At 35.5% G+C, this 16,636-nt stretch overlaps 3 protein-coding genes and 2 pseudogenes across 3 annotated transcripts; 1 reads left to right on the top strand and 4 right to left on the bottom strand.

Moving 5' to 3' along the window:
* The first annotated feature begins 256 nt into the window (after positions 1-256).
* On the top strand, positions 257-3,841 carry LOC123195791 (annotated as a pseudogene).
* Positions 3,842-4,136: 295 nt separating this feature from the next.
* On the bottom strand, positions 4,137-6,626 carry LOC123196682 (ras-related protein RABB1b). The gene is made up of 6 exons (XM_044610751.1): positions 6,441-6,626; positions 6,221-6,360; positions 5,230-5,312; positions 4,758-4,962; positions 4,537-4,605; positions 4,137-4,442 (listed from the first exon to the last, which is right to left on the bottom strand). The coding sequence occupies exons 1-6, from the start codon at positions 6,484-6,486 to the stop codon at positions 4,350-4,352; spliced, it is 636 nt and encodes a 211-aa protein (XP_044466686.1). The 5' UTR covers positions 6,487-6,626; the 3' UTR covers positions 4,137-4,349.
* A 393-nt stretch (positions 6,627-7,019) lies between these two features.
* LOC123196681 (proteasome subunit beta type-7-B-like) lies at positions 7,020-10,519 on the bottom strand. Its single transcript, XM_044610750.1, has 9 exons — positions 10,397-10,519; positions 9,713-9,869; positions 8,677-8,818; positions 8,433-8,529; positions 8,268-8,337; positions 8,065-8,169; positions 7,625-7,723; positions 7,442-7,529; positions 7,020-7,347 (listed from the first exon to the last, which is right to left on the bottom strand). The coding sequence occupies exons 2-9, from the start codon at positions 9,854-9,856 to the stop codon at positions 7,271-7,273; spliced, it is 822 nt and encodes a 273-aa protein (XP_044466685.1). The 5' UTR covers positions 9,857-9,869; positions 10,397-10,519; the 3' UTR covers positions 7,020-7,270.
* Positions 10,520-11,188: 669 nt separating this feature from the next.
* Positions 11,189-16,362, bottom strand: LOC123195982 (annotated as a pseudogene).
* LOC123196539 (cytochrome P450 CYP72A219-like) lies at positions 11,346-12,106 on the bottom strand. The gene is made up of 3 exons (XM_044610602.1): positions 12,092-12,106; positions 11,781-11,974; positions 11,346-11,697 (listed from the first exon to the last, which is right to left on the bottom strand). The coding sequence occupies exons 1-3, from the start codon at positions 12,104-12,106 to the stop codon at positions 11,346-11,348; spliced, it is 561 nt and encodes a 186-aa protein (XP_044466537.1).
* Positions 16,363-16,636: the final 274 nt, after the last annotated feature.

Raw genomic sequence — 16,636 nt, forward strand, 5'->3', positions numbered from 1 at the left:
AAAATTAATTCAATTTGATTATAAAATAATTTTGAACACTTCAAAAAAAAAAAAATCAAGAGTTTATGTTTATAATATTACTATTATCTGAGTAATGAAAGTGAAGAGGACTACAAGTTGTAATATTAAAATAGTAATTGAATGCTTTACGGTGTGCAAAAATTGGTGACCTAATTGACGCCATCGTAATCTTAATGTAGCGGGAGACTAATTTCGTTTTAATTATGATCGAAATTGAGGGGAGTGAGAGTGACTCAAAAAATAAAGACAATTATTTAATATTCAGTAAATTCATGACTCGATTCCGCTACCTATTTTCTATTTATGGCTTTTAAAAGAGATCACGTTCTCTGAGACAGAGAGACTGCTTCTTCAAACCAGGGGACTGATGGTCCTGACTGAACTAAATCGCAATACCAGGTTAGGACACCAGTGACCCCGCTCTTTATAAGCTTACAAAATTAATCAAGTAGAAACTAAAACCCCTACAACTAAATCACTGCATTCTTTCTCCATCACTGTGTATCGCTAAAACTCAGCACCTTTACTGTCACCTCGCCTGCGGCAGCTGACACTGCCTTTGTTATTCTCCAGAGCCTCTACTGTTCATTCATCGCAGCGGACACTACACTGCGTCTCTTAGCCACCACAGCGCCAAAACGCAGTAGTTGTACGCTCCAGGCCGCTTCTGGCAAGTAGCACCTCCACAGAAGTTTTACTGCAGCGCATCGAATTTTAGACAACAAAAAAAGGTCTAGAATATGATCATTATATTAAGAATATTTTCCTGATAACACAGACATCCTTAGATAACAATTTAATTTTTCAGCAGATGTATAATTGGCTTGCAGAATTTGTGGAACAATTTAAATTTTTAAAGAAGTTTTTGTTTATTGCTAGGTTATTTTTCTATAATAATTACATGTTTCCTTCAGTGTTCTTTAAAGTGTAATTGCTTGTTTCAATTCAATGAACAGAATTGTGGAGGAAGAACACACTATTAGTGAAATTAGTTCCCCTATCACTGGGGGTAGTCCAAAATTCTAATGGTAAGAGTTCAAAAAGAAGGGAAAAGAGAAAGGAAAAACAATTTTTCGGGAAAACTGTGGAGGCTAAGGAAAGCCAAGATGTTAGTATAAAGAGACTGATGGAAGAAAATTCAAAATCTGGTGATGGAATTTTAGAAAGTGGATGGACTAAATAGAACAAAAAATTGTTGAAGGCGGCTGCTAACATTGAGGAGATTAACGAGATCACTGGAATGAGTCTTCTGGAGGAGAGGAATCAAAAATCAAATGATGAAAAGGTGAAAAAACAAAAAAATAGAAGAAAAAATTGGTTGTTCAAGGAAACTAATAAATCTGAGGATGATCAAGAGAAAGATGGAAATAGTGTTCCAAAGGATTTTAATCCGAAATTTACTGATGGAGGGTCAGATAATGGGTCAAATGAAACAGAGAAGAGGGTAATATGAAGGATTTTCATAAGGAAGGGAAGCCAGAATCTGATAGTGGAAAGCCAAAGAGTCATAAAAGTAAAAAGAAGCAGCAATTATTAGAGGAAGCGGCTAAGGCTGACCAGCGTGGAGTTTGCCACTTGAGTTGAATTCCTCCCCACATGGATCATGTAAAGCTTCGCCAGATTCTCTCTCAATATGGGGAGATACATCAGATTTATCTTGTACCTGAAGGTAATTGTTTCATTGTGACTGAACACTAGGTACAGGATTCTAACAATGAAATAATTATTTTGTTTCTCTCTTACTTTTGATTGGCCAAAAGTATTTAATGTGCCAAATCTGTTAGCCTAAGCTGAGATTGAAATTATTTATTTAATTTGTTTCTTTTCCATTAGGAAGAGAGTGAACCAATGTGTTGTGAATTGAATTTTGTTTGATGGATAATGATTTGCATTACAGGTCCTGCAGCCCAAGTACCTCATAAGTGGTAAATCATAAGCGAGATGGTAGATTTCAAGAACAAGTTTTTTCAGAAGGGTGTTTATGTTTGAAACAATATACTCTAATTTATTTTAGATATCTGCAGCTAGTATTATAACTGATTGTAAATTGCTCATTTATGAATTACATAAGTTTCTTTGTGCCACAGCTATAAAATGTGATGCTTCTTGTTGAATTATGTCTTCAATTATTTTTGGCTCTTTAAGGTTCATTACATCCTTTTTGCTGGCATGCAGTCACTTGATTTCCTCTTTCTGTAGGTGGGTTGAGTTCACCAAGAAAAGTGTTGCAAAGAGGGTTGCTAATATGTTAAATGATGAACAAATTGGTATGGATACTTCAACAGGAATAGTTTCTGTAATTCTATTTTTTACTTTAAAATTGTCCTGACAGATTTATGGATCCTTGATAGTTTTTGCTCTATCCTCTAACATTTTGAGGATTGTTTGGTTTGAGTTTACTTATATATTGCCTGGTGCTCTTTTCCATCTTTAATTGTGGTGGTAACATTATGCTACTTGATGCATTTATTTCCTATTCTTGTTTCAGTGGAAGGAAAAGGTCTTCATTTTAATATGACCTTTGGAATATCAAGTACCTAAGAAAATTCAAATTGGATAATCTTACTGAAGAAATAGATATAATACTTGTTGAAATTTCCTCTCATTGTTTTTTATTTTTATTGTTATTTTTTTATGCTATGAGTTGTTGCTGCGGTTTATGACATTGAAGATACTAATATTGCAGCTTATAAAAGTGCTGTTCGGGAGCAGAAAATAGCTCTGGAAATTTCAGCTGCTAAGAGGGAGCGGGATTTCTATCATTCTAAAGTTGAAAAGTCCCATGCTTTGAACTCTATAGAAGAACGATTAAAGAAGGTAAACAATGTGTACACTTCAATAATATGGGTTGCTTGTTTGATGAATCAGTTTCAAATTGTTTGTTGTCTCATAACCACTTGTTATTATTATTATTTTGCGTTGGATACAATTGTCTGTCATAGGGTATATTATTGACATTGCTAAGTTTTAGTTTATAGGGGATAGTGTGGATGACTTATGACGTTTAATATTAGTGGATAAAGCAGGTCAATTATCTGAAGTTGTACAATTCGCTTCTGAGTTATGTGTATATTATTGAGATGGAGATGAGATTAGATTCTAATATCACTTTTCAGTTCATTTAAATTTTGTTTTACAGTAAAAGAGTATAATTTATTTCTAGAAGACATTGTGTTTATCTCTTCTTACCTATTATCACAGAAACAAAAAGTGCAAAAAGAAATCGGAACTGATTCTGACCTCCATGTTAGCCAGTAGCCAACAAAAGTGATTCGTCAATTCCCACAGAAGCGACCAGTTGCAGACAATACAACACAAAGCAAACCTCGACTCTCAAAAGACATCTTAGCTGGGGTGAGTGCCATTTGATTTCTCCACAACCTAGTTTGCACTAATAATGATATGTTCCCCGAATCTTGCTTGTGATTGTAGGTATTTGGTGGTTCCCAATGACGGGATTTTCCAGTAATTTGTGGTGAAGAAGAGATGTTAAAGTGAAATATGAGGGTATCCTTAACTAGTTAGTTTCCTTGAGTCCAGTTGATGAATTTTTAAACATATCAGAAACACATAGTGATTTTTGTTATAATTCTACATTCTACAATGCCCACAGCTTTGTAATGGGAGCATCTTTAGAAACAATTTTGTCATACATCTATAACATCCCACAGCACAGCATAGAAATGGGATTCTTGTCAGAAACATTTTGACCGTGTTTAGTAATGTGTAGCATATTATCAAAGTTTTGTGAGAACTTTTATATGTATCAAAATTATGGTGAAAACCTGAATTTATGATTATACGACTAATATTGACTCCATTAAACATGTTCCTTATTATCTATGCGGATAAATGTTAGGGATTTTTTTGGGTAATAAAAAAATCTTATTTATGTTGAATTACTTGTTCGAGACCGAACTGACCATACTAAATAAATGAAACTCTGAGACAAAACCCACCACAACCATTATACCAGGTGACTTCTAAATGGATTGACCAAAGCTAGACATTAAATACAAATTAAGGCATAAAAAACGGAAAAGTCACAGAAATTAAGAAAATAGTGGTAAAGCAAGCTTCAATTTTCTTTTGGCCATAGAAAAAACACCATTGACTACACCCATAAAGCAATATTTGGGGATTTAAACGAGATGAATTGTTGAACAAACAAATTGATTTAGTTAAAAAACAGAAAGGTGAGATAACATCTATACATTGAATGTCTTCCATAAAGTTTGATCACATTTCTTAAGGATATAAGTGTGTGGAACGCCTATGTAAGTTCTAGAAAGGGATTGATTAACTACAGAATTCGATTTTGGTTCCAGTTAACTGCAACATCCACCTCGCTGAGCAACTGTTCCATCTCTAGCACCTGACGATCCTTGTGAGCGTCCATACCCAACCTTTATTCCAGATGACTGCAACCATTAATAGAAACAAGGTTGAATGTACCAATGATTCGGCAGAAATCCAACTAAGACATCAGTTAATAACAAAATGCTTAAACGTTACCTCATTGGATACATCAAACACGCCTTCCTGAATATTTTGAAGGATCTTAGCAGCAGTCTTTATGAAGGCCTGTAAAAATAATTACCATATTCATTTAGCAATTGAGTAATAGCTGCCATGTCAAGTGCATTCTATAGATTCACGAAAAACTCACAGTTTTCCAGCCATACACAGTACTGTTGGAAATTAAAGCCTGCTTATAATTTGGTTTAGTTAATCACCTCTTCAACATTCTGAGCTGTTCGTGCAGATGCTTCCAAAAATAAAAGTCCATTTTCCTTTGCAAACTGTTCTCCTTCCTCCTTGCTAACAGCCCTCCGATGTGCAAGGTCACACTTGTTTCCAATGAGCATGATTGTCATATTGGGATTTGCATGCTGCCTGGCATCCTCTAGCCAGCTAGCCAAATGATTAAATGTCTCTCTCCTGGACAATAGAATTTAGATTCCCAGTTAAGAAACCAATATTCTAGCAGGAAAGGAACTGGTAGAAGAACTAACAAATATATGCCATATAAGAGAAACGAAATATTTCAATTTTCCCAACAACATGATCTTGAAGGTCACACAACTCATCAAAACTCATAGTAGTTAGTGCAACGAGAAGTTGCAGGGAGGAGAGGGGAAGACTTGATCCCAATCCTGAAATCTCTTTCTTGTGCTCACATACACAGATATGAACATTCATACTCACCTAGTTATATCATAAACCAGAAGTGCTCCAGCTGCTCCTCTGTAATAAGATCTTGTGATGGATCTGAAAGATTCTTGTCCAGCCTGAAATAGAACAAAAAATTCCAAGTTTAAGAATAACTGTGATTTTTGGCTCAGGACCTAAAGTTTCAAGAATAACAATTACTGCATAATGGGGGGAAAAAAACATAAAGGTTCTTCTGTAAAAGACACAAAATTCCATCAACACTATCTCTTACTTTATGTCTTTTAATTTTAATTTCAATAAAGATTACAGGAGGCGTTCAAGGGAATAATATGAGGATTGCATTAGGACATCAAATTCAACCAACATAAAGCACAACACACAAAGTTACCTAAATTACCCTAAAAACCGACAAAACATAACGCACTATACAACCTCAGCAAGTTCTTATCAGAACTTAATTACAGATATTAATATAAATGGAGTTTCAAGATTACACAAGTACAAACACTAACTAACTAAATAGGCCTTACAAGAATCTATAGAGTAATCCACTCTCCATCAAAAGAAGCTTCTATATGACAAAAGTAAAAAAGAAAATATGTAAAATTCTTGCCTTTTAACTAGCTTTAAGTGCAGTAAATTGGTGGATACACTTTCATAGCGTGAAAGAATCTAAAAAATTCATTGACAAAATTGAACAAACAACATGCTTGTATCCCAAACATTATCCCACTTAAGTTGAATCACAATGAATTGACCTATGTTGATTGACAATTGGGTTATTCCATATACAAGGAGTTTGCACAGGAACGTATTAAAATTCTTCTCTAAAAGTGGCGGTCCTTAAAAAAGGGGTAAATTATACAAATTCAGTAAGCTAAAAAACCCTGAAACTTTTCTCATCAATTTCTCAGCTAATGGATTTTTTTTTTTAAATTTTTAAACATAACTACAGAGGTTTATAATTTAGCTAATTCAATTCGTGAGAAAAGCGAATAAAAAACAGAAAAAAGAAGTAACATACAGTATCCCAAATCTGAAGCTTGATAGGGCGGCCATCGATGGTAACCATACGAGCACCAAACTCAACACCAATGGTGAGATCATGAACAGGCTGGAACCTCTTGTCAGTGAACTGCAAGAGCAGACATGATTTCCCAACTCCTGCAACACACCATACAAACCCCAAAATCAAAGTTAAGAAGATAGTCGAGGGCTTAATTAGTAAAGCTAAAAGAAGTTACCAGTATCTCCGATGATTATGTACTTGAAGAGATAATCGTAAGACATTTCTGATAGAAAACGATGTAGTTTTTGAAACAAAAGTAGGTCGCTGTCTCTGCCTTTAGACTTGAGAATTGAAAGAGAGAAGAAGAAGAAAGTAAATGTAAAATAGAATTGAGAGGGTGACGTCACCGACACGGAAACGATTGCTCAGCTACTTATTCTGTTTACTGGTTGGATTAGACCTAATAAGCGACTTTAAATCTAAGGGTAAACATGTCATTTTACCCTTGAAATTAATAAGTTAATATTATCAATGGGTTTTGGATTTGTCAGGTTTGGTGGCGTGGTTGGCTTTGGTTCATTTATTACAACAAGAACAAAAGTTTAATTTGGCAACGTCTCCAGACACCATTCAATTCTTAACTGTTTTTTCTAAATTTATTTTCCTTGGAAGTTTCCCTTTCCTTTTCTTCCATAATAAATCATTCATTTCAGAGTGACTTAAACGACCTTCACAACAATTTTTGACATCATAAAAATCAAGGGAGTTTAAAATTTATTTATTTTTTCTTATAAAAAGAGAAAATAAAAGGAAATTCTCAAAAGTTTAATCTCATATGGTCATTATCCCATGTGAACTCAAGTTGAAGCTCATAATACAGCATCAAGTTCTTAATTAAACAGAAATTACTTCTTGGATAATCCATGGTAATTGGAGAAGGGAGTAGTGATTGGATTGCAGCCTAATCCACAAACGTGTACATTAAAAATGGTGAATGAGCTTTTAATCTAGAAATTGTTGGCTACAATAGCTTCCGCTCTGTGCTATTCTGGTGCTGATGGGTTTTCATTCTTCCATTGCCTCTCCAGATTCAATGATTTCTACCTTTTCCTTCAATGGGGTAATCTTCGTTAAGAGGACCTCTGTGAAAGAAACAAAATAAGGATTAAATCAAACTAAGGGCCATTTAGAAATTAGAAATATTACATAAACTCTTATTGGGAAGCCATTACTAACCAGTCTTCTTGGGGAAAGAATGGCCTTTTGAACTGACAAAAGTGCGAGGATTTGGCAGAAGGTGGTTCCTCAGGTATTCCTTGTGCCCCTGTGCCAACATTCATTATAAGGGAAAAAAGTTTAACGAACTGAGATTAAGATACGTTCGCAAAATATTTACTAGACTGGAAAGAAGCATCAAACCTTTGTTATTACACAAACATCAACATTGCTTCCACTTCCCAAATCGTTAAATATGCCAGAACATATTGCCTCAACTACAAGCCTTATCCCCTCATCTTTCTGCGAATATGAAATTGCCAACTAGGATAAAACACTGATACACGTTTTGATTTATAAGAAAATAGCTTGCAAAATAAATTAAATAAACATGTCCAAATGGCCGAAGGGTGCTAGTTGCTTGATCTACCACAGATGCAGCCACTTAGACAATTCAAACCACCACCTAAGCACATATGGTAGAAGCGAATCCCGAGAATAACTAAGTAATAATGATGTTCCTGAGCAATTTAGCTGTAAATTTACAAAATTTACAAACTTTTGAATTCTTCACACCAACATCAACAAAACACTATGCAAACCAACACAGACCAAAATGCTCCAAATATAAAAGGCAAACTTACAGTTAGACCTTCTTGGTATTTAGATTCAAATATAGCCATAGCAGCGAGAGAACCAGACCCCATTGTAGCATATGGCAATGTGTCAGTTGATCCATGAGGATATATCTATAAAATCAGCCACAAAAATTATTGAATAATCAAGTTATTATACAAGCAGGTAAAAAAAATTTCACTGTCATTTCTGAAAGTATATTAAAACTAACTGTACGCAGATGAGGTCCAGTGCAATCAACTCCACCAAGCACTAGAGCAGCTTGGACATAGCCTTGGTAGCTGAATAAAAAATCTAACAATTAGAATCATACAATCTTAAAAGGCTATCCAGTGTTACGTAACCAGTTACACAAATTGCAATAAATGAACTTAACTTGAAAAGGTGCTTCTTGAGAAGGGTGAGTGCTGTAACAACCCTTGACTCTCGACCAGTATGGTAACGATGTAACTGCAGCTGGGAGCTGACCATGTCTGGGGAGATGACAACATTTTGCTACAAATTAGCTATATTAACATGATAATGAAAAATAGGGGCACCCACAGTACCATTTACAAAAACTTAAAAAATGCACTCAGCACTATATATGGAAATCCTTTAACATAATCCCAAAAATATACCAGTTACAGCTTCTGTATCAGCAGCAGTTCCTGCTCCACAGCAATATATGTTTGGTGCCATGTAATGAATTTTCTCACAGTTCTTATCGCAAACTATGGGTCCTTCAGTTGCTCTGGTATCTGCCCCAAGAATGACACCATCCTATAAAAAAAATCAGCAAGAGATGAATAATGTTGCACAGGTCATTCAAGAAGGGTATTGACAGAAAAAAAAGTGCTATACCATATATGATAGATAAGCTTTAAAAAGCAAACAAATATATTAACTGTTGAGTACAACATCGATTATGCAACTCCACAAAGCTCAAACTTCATAGCAAATTCCACAAATACAAAAATCACAGTGGGCAACTTTCAAAAGCCAAAAAAGATAATAACAGTTGAGAACAACATAGACCATGCAACTCCATAATGCTCAAATTCCAGAGCAAATTCCACAAACATAAATTTGATAGTGTACATTACTGTAAACAAACAATCTCTAAAAGTGCATATGGGTTTAAGCAAATAATTACCTAGATTAATAAGACTGCAGAAACCATTTCTTCACCAACCTTAAATAAATGATCACGGCTCAACAAAATTGTGTAAGCAATGAAAGAAAGAGAGCAGAACACCATTTGATGGTGAAGAAAATGATCAAAAGAATTTTAAGAAAGCCCACCAATAAAAAATTAAATGAGTTTTGAAGATCACCCCAGCATCCATATCAATAACTACTTTACTACCAATATTCTCAATTTACCCTAACAAATTAATATCTCTAAGAAAATATTTTAACCGATAATAAACCGAATGATACAAATGAATTTAAGAAAAAACACCCCAACTTCAGCACTAGTAATAGATTAGTTTCTCAAAATTATATAAAAAAAAAAAAGGGAAGTTATCAGTTTGGACAAGTAGTTCAGCACAATTAGCATCAACCTTTTAGCTTTGTGCATGCCCATATATAAAGAAATTGAGAATTCACACTTACATTATATTGAGAAACTAATACGAACATGACAAAGAATAAAAAAGTTGGGGTTCATACCTGGAAAATCAACCCAACAATAGTTGTCCCTGTCTTCCGGTATGAGGGAGGATTAACACCCTCCTTTGAAAGCATATCATTTCGTCTGCAGAGATCAAAATTGAATCCGCCCTGGCGAGGAACATCTACCGCCACATTTGACATTTTAAACTTCAACCTGAATAAATAAGTGAGAACGTTTTGCACCGCCAGACCACCAAAATACAAACCAAAGGATTCTCAAGCAACATAAATAAAGAAAGAGGGCAGAACATAATTGCTAAAAGAGCCAAGTAGATTGCATAACATAGTGAAAACAACCTTACTTGGGTCCCTGCAAAACCTTCACTTTTCAGAAAAGCAGAGAACATTAAAAAATAAGGGAAAAAGTCCGTGAAACTAGTTATTCCTATTCCATCTTAGATTCGTACATTACATTCATAAAAAGTTTAATTCTTCTACAAAAACAATCAATACTTGGCTGCCTATAAAAGGAAATCTCGCTACCAAATGCTCAAAAGACTACTTGAAAAAAATGCCATTTTGTTTCAAATACAAAGGGCTAATTTATAACAGTTTTTTCTTTTCCAATGACAGTTGAATCTGCCCTTAACTTGATATAATAACAGGCCCAGAGCACAAAACCTAATAAAAATCACACAAAAAAAGACAATTTTTTGTACGGAAGGTGAAGAGCAAGATTACCTGAGACAAATTCACTCTTAAAAATCAAATATCCCGAGAAGTTTAGTGAAAGCTGAATCACACAAGACCCCTGACCGATTGAACTGAAATATAAATCGACGAGTTAGCTGACTCTCCAAGAAAAGTGACACGAAAAATAAAAACGAACATATTTACTCATCTGCCCTTTTCTAGTTGGGCCTTACAGTTTGTAGGCCCATGGTTCCGTTGTCCAAGTTGGGTGGCCCATTCTATCAAAAGCCCAAAATGAAATACGTAATAATTTTCTAAAATAATATTATTTTCAGAAAATTATTAATAATCTCCCAAATATTTTGATCTTTATAAAATGGATTTAATTTTTTCTTTTTGATTATATCTTTCAACTGAATGGAAAATTAGAATTCAGAAAGTAGATCTGATGAAGATTTAACAAAGTTTGATGTGTTGGCACTAGGCTTATTGGTACATTTTGGGGGTGATACATGCAAATGGCTCTATGTAGATGGATAAGAAAATCTCATGAAATTAATTATATGTGTAATATTTTTGGTCTAATAGTCTGACTAGACTTAAGATATTGAGTACTTTGAAATAAAGTCTATCATAGTTTTATAATTCAAAATACCTCTTAACAAAGTTTGCGGAGTATTTAACTAATTTAAATTTAATATCCTTAGAGGATTTGGGATATACATACATATCCAGTATTTCTTTCGTGCTTTGTTGGTGTGGGATTTGCCTATGAATGTTACAATATGATTCAAATTAACTAAATTGATTCAAAAACTAATGATAATTCAGATTTAGATGTGTTTAACTGAAATCTCCTTTCAAATCGGTTCTTTTGCCAGTTGAGTTATACCTGTTAACAAAGTTCGAGCAGTAACAAGAATGTTATAAATCAAGAAACGCCTTTATGAAAAACAAAAAAGATTAGCAGGTGATGCAGTAGTTTACAGTCTTAAGGTCAGTTAAGTCCTCTGCAACCAGCCCTTTGTCTCTTCAGACGCCAATCACTTCTTCCCTTGCTCTGGTTTGCCATTCTTTGATGCTGTGCTAGAAGTAGAAGTGCCCAAGTCAAAAGATTAGCAGTTGTTTCCTTTCCTGCAAAATAAAAGGTCTGGCATTCATCTACAACTTCTTCTACCCCTAAACCCTCCTCTTGATTCTCTTTATTATTACAGGATGACAGTAATAGACTAAGTAGATTATTCGAATTTTCTCTTGCTAAGCCATTTTTCTTGATCAGCATCATTATTGATTCATGAGTTTCCATGTCCAGTCTCCACCTCTCTCTGCTTTTCTTCGTAGGCCAGAACCTATAATAAATAAATCAGAAAACAGCTTTTCTTTTAGTAGTCAAGAAAATCGAAAGATTAAATCTTGCAATTAGATGAAATACCTGAACCCTGGAAAATAGACACCCCTTTGAGCTTCAATGAAAAGCTGAACTTGCTGTTCTTGTAACTTAAAAATACGTTTTCCTTCTTCAAAATTGCTTCCAAAAGCTGTACGTGACATGATATCAGCTGAGAGTTCATGAAGTTCTTTATGCACTTCCATCTCAAATTCATCTCTCCCTTCCCTTTTTTCCTCCTATTCTCAATCATCTTCATAACACCCGTTACAATTTCTGGCATCCATCCCTGTTCAGAAGAATTTTCACCATTGTCAAAATTTAAGATTGCATCAATCAACTAATATACTAATTACCTTAACTCGCTCCATGTTGAAGGCCTGATCGACGATGTCCTGTGTGTAAACCCATAAATCGTCGGTGAGTCCAACAAGTCACTGCCCGCAAAACAGCTTCGCCGACGGGTTAAACGGAATCTTTTCAATTGACCCACTGGTGAGGACCTCCTTGATCATATCCGGGTCAGATATTGCCAGCCAGGGCACTGACCCAACCCTGTACAAAATGTTCTCCCATGCATGCCCGAGCCGAGTTCCCGGTGATCAAGCGGTAGCCAGGACCACTTATGCCTTGCTTTTTGAACTGGGTTTGGATCCGATACGGGATCCACATGAATGTGTGAGCTGATTTTGCCGCAAATACTAGAAGAATGAAGAAAATGGAAAGTAGAAGAACCTGCATTGTTGAAGATGGATCTATAATAATGGTGGGTTTTATTTTTCAGTCAGAAGTCGTAGCGTTGATGACTTTGGAGTAGAAAATTTTTCCATGAATCAATTTTTCTTCTTTGACGTCCAAGGAATTAAAAAATCAACTGTAATATATATGAATATCACGGAACTCTCTCTTTTTATTTAATTGGAAAGGTCCAAAGCACTCCGAGATACATACTTTTCTGATACATCCCAATGCATCAATCCCTATTTGAGAGAACTTTTAATTCTGAATCTTGGTGAAGAGGATGGGCGCACCATATTGAGGCTGTATGGTTACAAACAACATTGAAGCATGAACATAAGTTGGCGACAACACAAAGGTATGTTGTTGGAGGATCATAGATAGGACAACTTTTGCTTCAGCCATGGCCAAGTTTTGACCTACACAGATTCCGGGGCCAAACCCAATGGGAGAAATGAAGCTAAATGCTTTCTGGGTTCATTGAATCTCTGCGGATTGAACTTGTTGGCATCTTCTCCCCAGATATTAGTATCATAATGTAAATCAATTAAGGCCAAAGAAAGTTCCGTGCCAGCAGGAATTTCGAGGTTCCCTAGCTTCACATTCGCCATTTTAGATGTTTGCCTCATCGCCATGACACTAAGAGGGTAGAGTCGAAGTGTTTCGTTTACTATCATGGTTACCTGTAAAAAAGTTTAAGTAGCAGGGCATCAGTACTGAATATGAAGGTCAAAAAAAAAAAAGAAACACTTAACGATTTTAAGGTCACTTAAGTTCTCTGCAATTAGCCCTTTGTCTCCACAGACACGAATCACTTCTTCCCTTGCTTTGGTTTGCCATTCTTGATGCTGTTCTAGAAGTATAAGTGCCCAGGTCAAAGCATTAGCAGTTGTTTCCTTTCCGGCGAAATAAAAGGTCTTGCATTCATTTATAATTTCATCTTCTCCCAACTTCTCGTCTTGGTTATCTTGGTTTTTGTAGGATGACATTAAAAGACTAAGTAGATTTCTTGAGTTTTCTCTTGTTATGTTGCTATTCTTGATCAGCGTCCTTATTGATTCCTGGGTTTCTATGTACAATCTCCACCTCTCTCTGTTTTTCTTGGTCGGCAAGAACCTGTATATGAAATAAGACAATATACAAAGAAAATAGCCCGCTGTAAATACTCTAGAGATAAAAAGGGCTTTGAATCTTGCATGTGATCCCAAGCCATGAAATGACAATAAGCAAACTGTCCACGCATTTTCCAATAGCCCAACCAGAAAAAGTAACTAATTATGAAATTCATGTTTATTGTTGAGATATTTTCCTTTGAATTTTTGTCGCACGTCATCTGTTTATTAGAGTTGTAATGTCTTTTCACTTTTCATTTACGATTGAGTTAAGGTTACTGATACTATTGAAGTAGTCCAAGATTCAAGAAAGAATTTATAGAGATATTGTCTTAAATTTTTGTCATATATTATATATTTATTAAATTGGTAAGTCTCTTCTTTTACATTTGTTAGATTTACCATTGTTTAGTATCTTAACTCAACTTTTTTTGGGTTTTTATAATTTTTCTATTATAAAAGACACTAAAAATTAGTTTCTATAAGGCCAAACGACTATTTTCCAACCAAGGTTTGATGTTTTCTCAAAAGTCCCCCTTTAACTATGGAAATACTAAACACCCACCCATGACCAGTTAGATTTAACCAAACCCTAACGTCTGAAAATTTTATCTCCTTTTGCCCCCCTAAACTTTAAAAACTAAAATTTCCCCCAGCCTAAGTTTTAAAAAATAGTAGTTTTACCCTAGGGTTTGGTTTTGAAATCTCCGACGACCGTTCCGGCTCCATTGCCGACGGCCTCTCCCTCCCGAAGCAGCCTCTCCTTCCGGCGAATGTTTTCCTCCCATTTGGAGGCTCGATCGACGTCGGCTTGGCCTTGAAAAATTTTAGTTTTTAAAGTTTAGAGGGACAAAATTAGATTCTATTTTAGTTTTTTTTTAATATTATAGCAAAAATGATGATTTTACCCCTACCACCGTTAGAGTTTGGTTAAATCTAACCGGCCATGGTAGGTGTTTGGTGTTTCCATAGTTAAAGGGGAGACTTTTGAGAAAACATCAAACCTTGGGTGGGAAATAGTCGTTTGGCCTTTCTATAAAGTAATTTGAATGGTAAAAACTTTTAAGGTGGAGAGCTTGACTTCGTGCCATCTCGATATACCAAATAAACTACTTTAGTTTGGCTATGAAGTCTTCTTATTCAACAAGAAAAGATACTATGCCTTTTAGTCACACAAAATTTATTCAAGTTTTTGTAAGGCAGCATTGTAATAATCAAACTAAGAGTCACCTGAACCATGGAAGATAGACACTTCTGATAGCTTCAATGAGAAGTTGCAATTGCTGTTCTTGTAACTTGAAAATTTGCTTTCCTTTTTCATAACTACTTCCAAAAGCCGTGCGAGATAAAATATCCGCTGACAGTTCATGAAATTCCTTATGCACTTCCATCTCAAATTCCTCTCTCCCTCCCCTCATTTCCTCCCATTCTTCCAGCTTCTTCATGCTACTCTCAACGATTTCTGGCACCCAAGCCTGTTCAAAACAACATATTCAGCTGAGGAACAGTGTACAGTACTAGTACACTAATTCAATTGAAAGAGGAAGAGTGAGTTGTCTTCTACCTTAACTCGCTCCATCTTGAAGGCCTGGTTGGCGATTCTCCTGTGGAACGCCCATTCATCACCCGTAAGCCCAACAAGTCCCTCGCCATATACACGCTTAGCCAGGGGGTTCAACGATAGTTTTTCGAATGATTTTCCTGTATTCATAAACACCTCCTTAATCATATCCGGGTCAGATATTACAAGTCTGGGCACTGATCCAAACCAGTATAAAAATGGTTTCCCATATAAGTTAGACCACTTGTGGTAAGAAGGCGCTACACGGTTGACAATATCGTGGTCCAGGCTCGGGACAGGTTTGGACGCTGCTTCTGTGAACATAAGGCGGAACTCCGCTGTGTTTCCAGTGATGAAGCGGTAGCCAGGGCCTCTTACGCCTTGCTTTTTGAAGTGGCGTTGAATCCAGTGATGAATGCATGAACAAATTTCACCAGAGATATAAGAAGAATCAATGACAGAGTAGCAAGAAGGAGTTGCATGGTTAAAACCATTAAAGAAGGTAAGCTACCCTGAAGCTGTAGATTCAACCAGATAGCTTGAATCTTACTGGTGATTTGGAGGTAATCAAATTCGAATAAATAAAACAACCGTCCAAAGGAATAATAGATTAAACCGACACCAGTTTTCGGTGACATATTTGGATGGACTTCAAGATGCTCGACCTGTTTGAAGTTGGTTTCTAGAAAGATGCTTTCGACGATGACAAAACACTTACTTCCTATTGGATTCAATTGACCTTCCTTCACCATTATTGACTGTGAACTTTTTCTCCCGGTCTGCGTCACCCTCACCGGCAGTATTGTTTTCATTAACAAGATAATATAAACTAAGGAGAAGTCTTTTCTATTATTATGATGACGAAAGACTATCAAGATTTGAAGCAACCACCAGGTAGACCCAAGAGGGGTTAAGAGGGTCAACTGACCCCTTAATTTTCAAAAAAATATTTAATATGGTATGCTGAATATTATTGTTGAACCTCCTTATCTTTAAAAATTTTTAATTTTATATGTTTAATAACCTTTAAAATTTTTCATTGATGGGTATATATTTTACTTTTATTTAATATTGATCTTCTAAATTTTATTTATTAGTCTAGCAACCATCATGAGATGAGTAACGTCATGGACAAAACAAGAACAATGATGGTGGGGGATGTTGGAGATAGAATATTATTGAACAAATCATGAAATTGTCAAGAGTCATCTTCCTTGATGCTTTCAGATAAGATTCCTATCTGTATTCCGAGTTATTCTGAGTGCAAATGGATGGTCCAATCACGTTATGCTACTTGCATAGTGAGTCAATTAGTTATTGTTAGACTGTTTTTAGTGTGGTTCTCGTATATTTTCCTAAGAAAAAGTGTCCACACGGGGGATAGCTTTGATGATTTCGTACATTAGTGGTTTGTGCTACAATATCGAGAGTGATCGAATTCTTTCTTTGTCCTCGTTTAGGTGAAAAATGGAAGTGTGTTGGTATATTAA

Source organism: Mangifera indica, chromosome 14 (assembly GCF_011075055.1).
Source record: "Mangifera indica cultivar Alphonso chromosome 14, CATAS_Mindica_2.1, whole genome shotgun sequence".
Taxonomy (NCBI): Eukaryota; Viridiplantae; Streptophyta; class Magnoliopsida; order Sapindales; family Anacardiaceae; genus Mangifera; species Mangifera indica.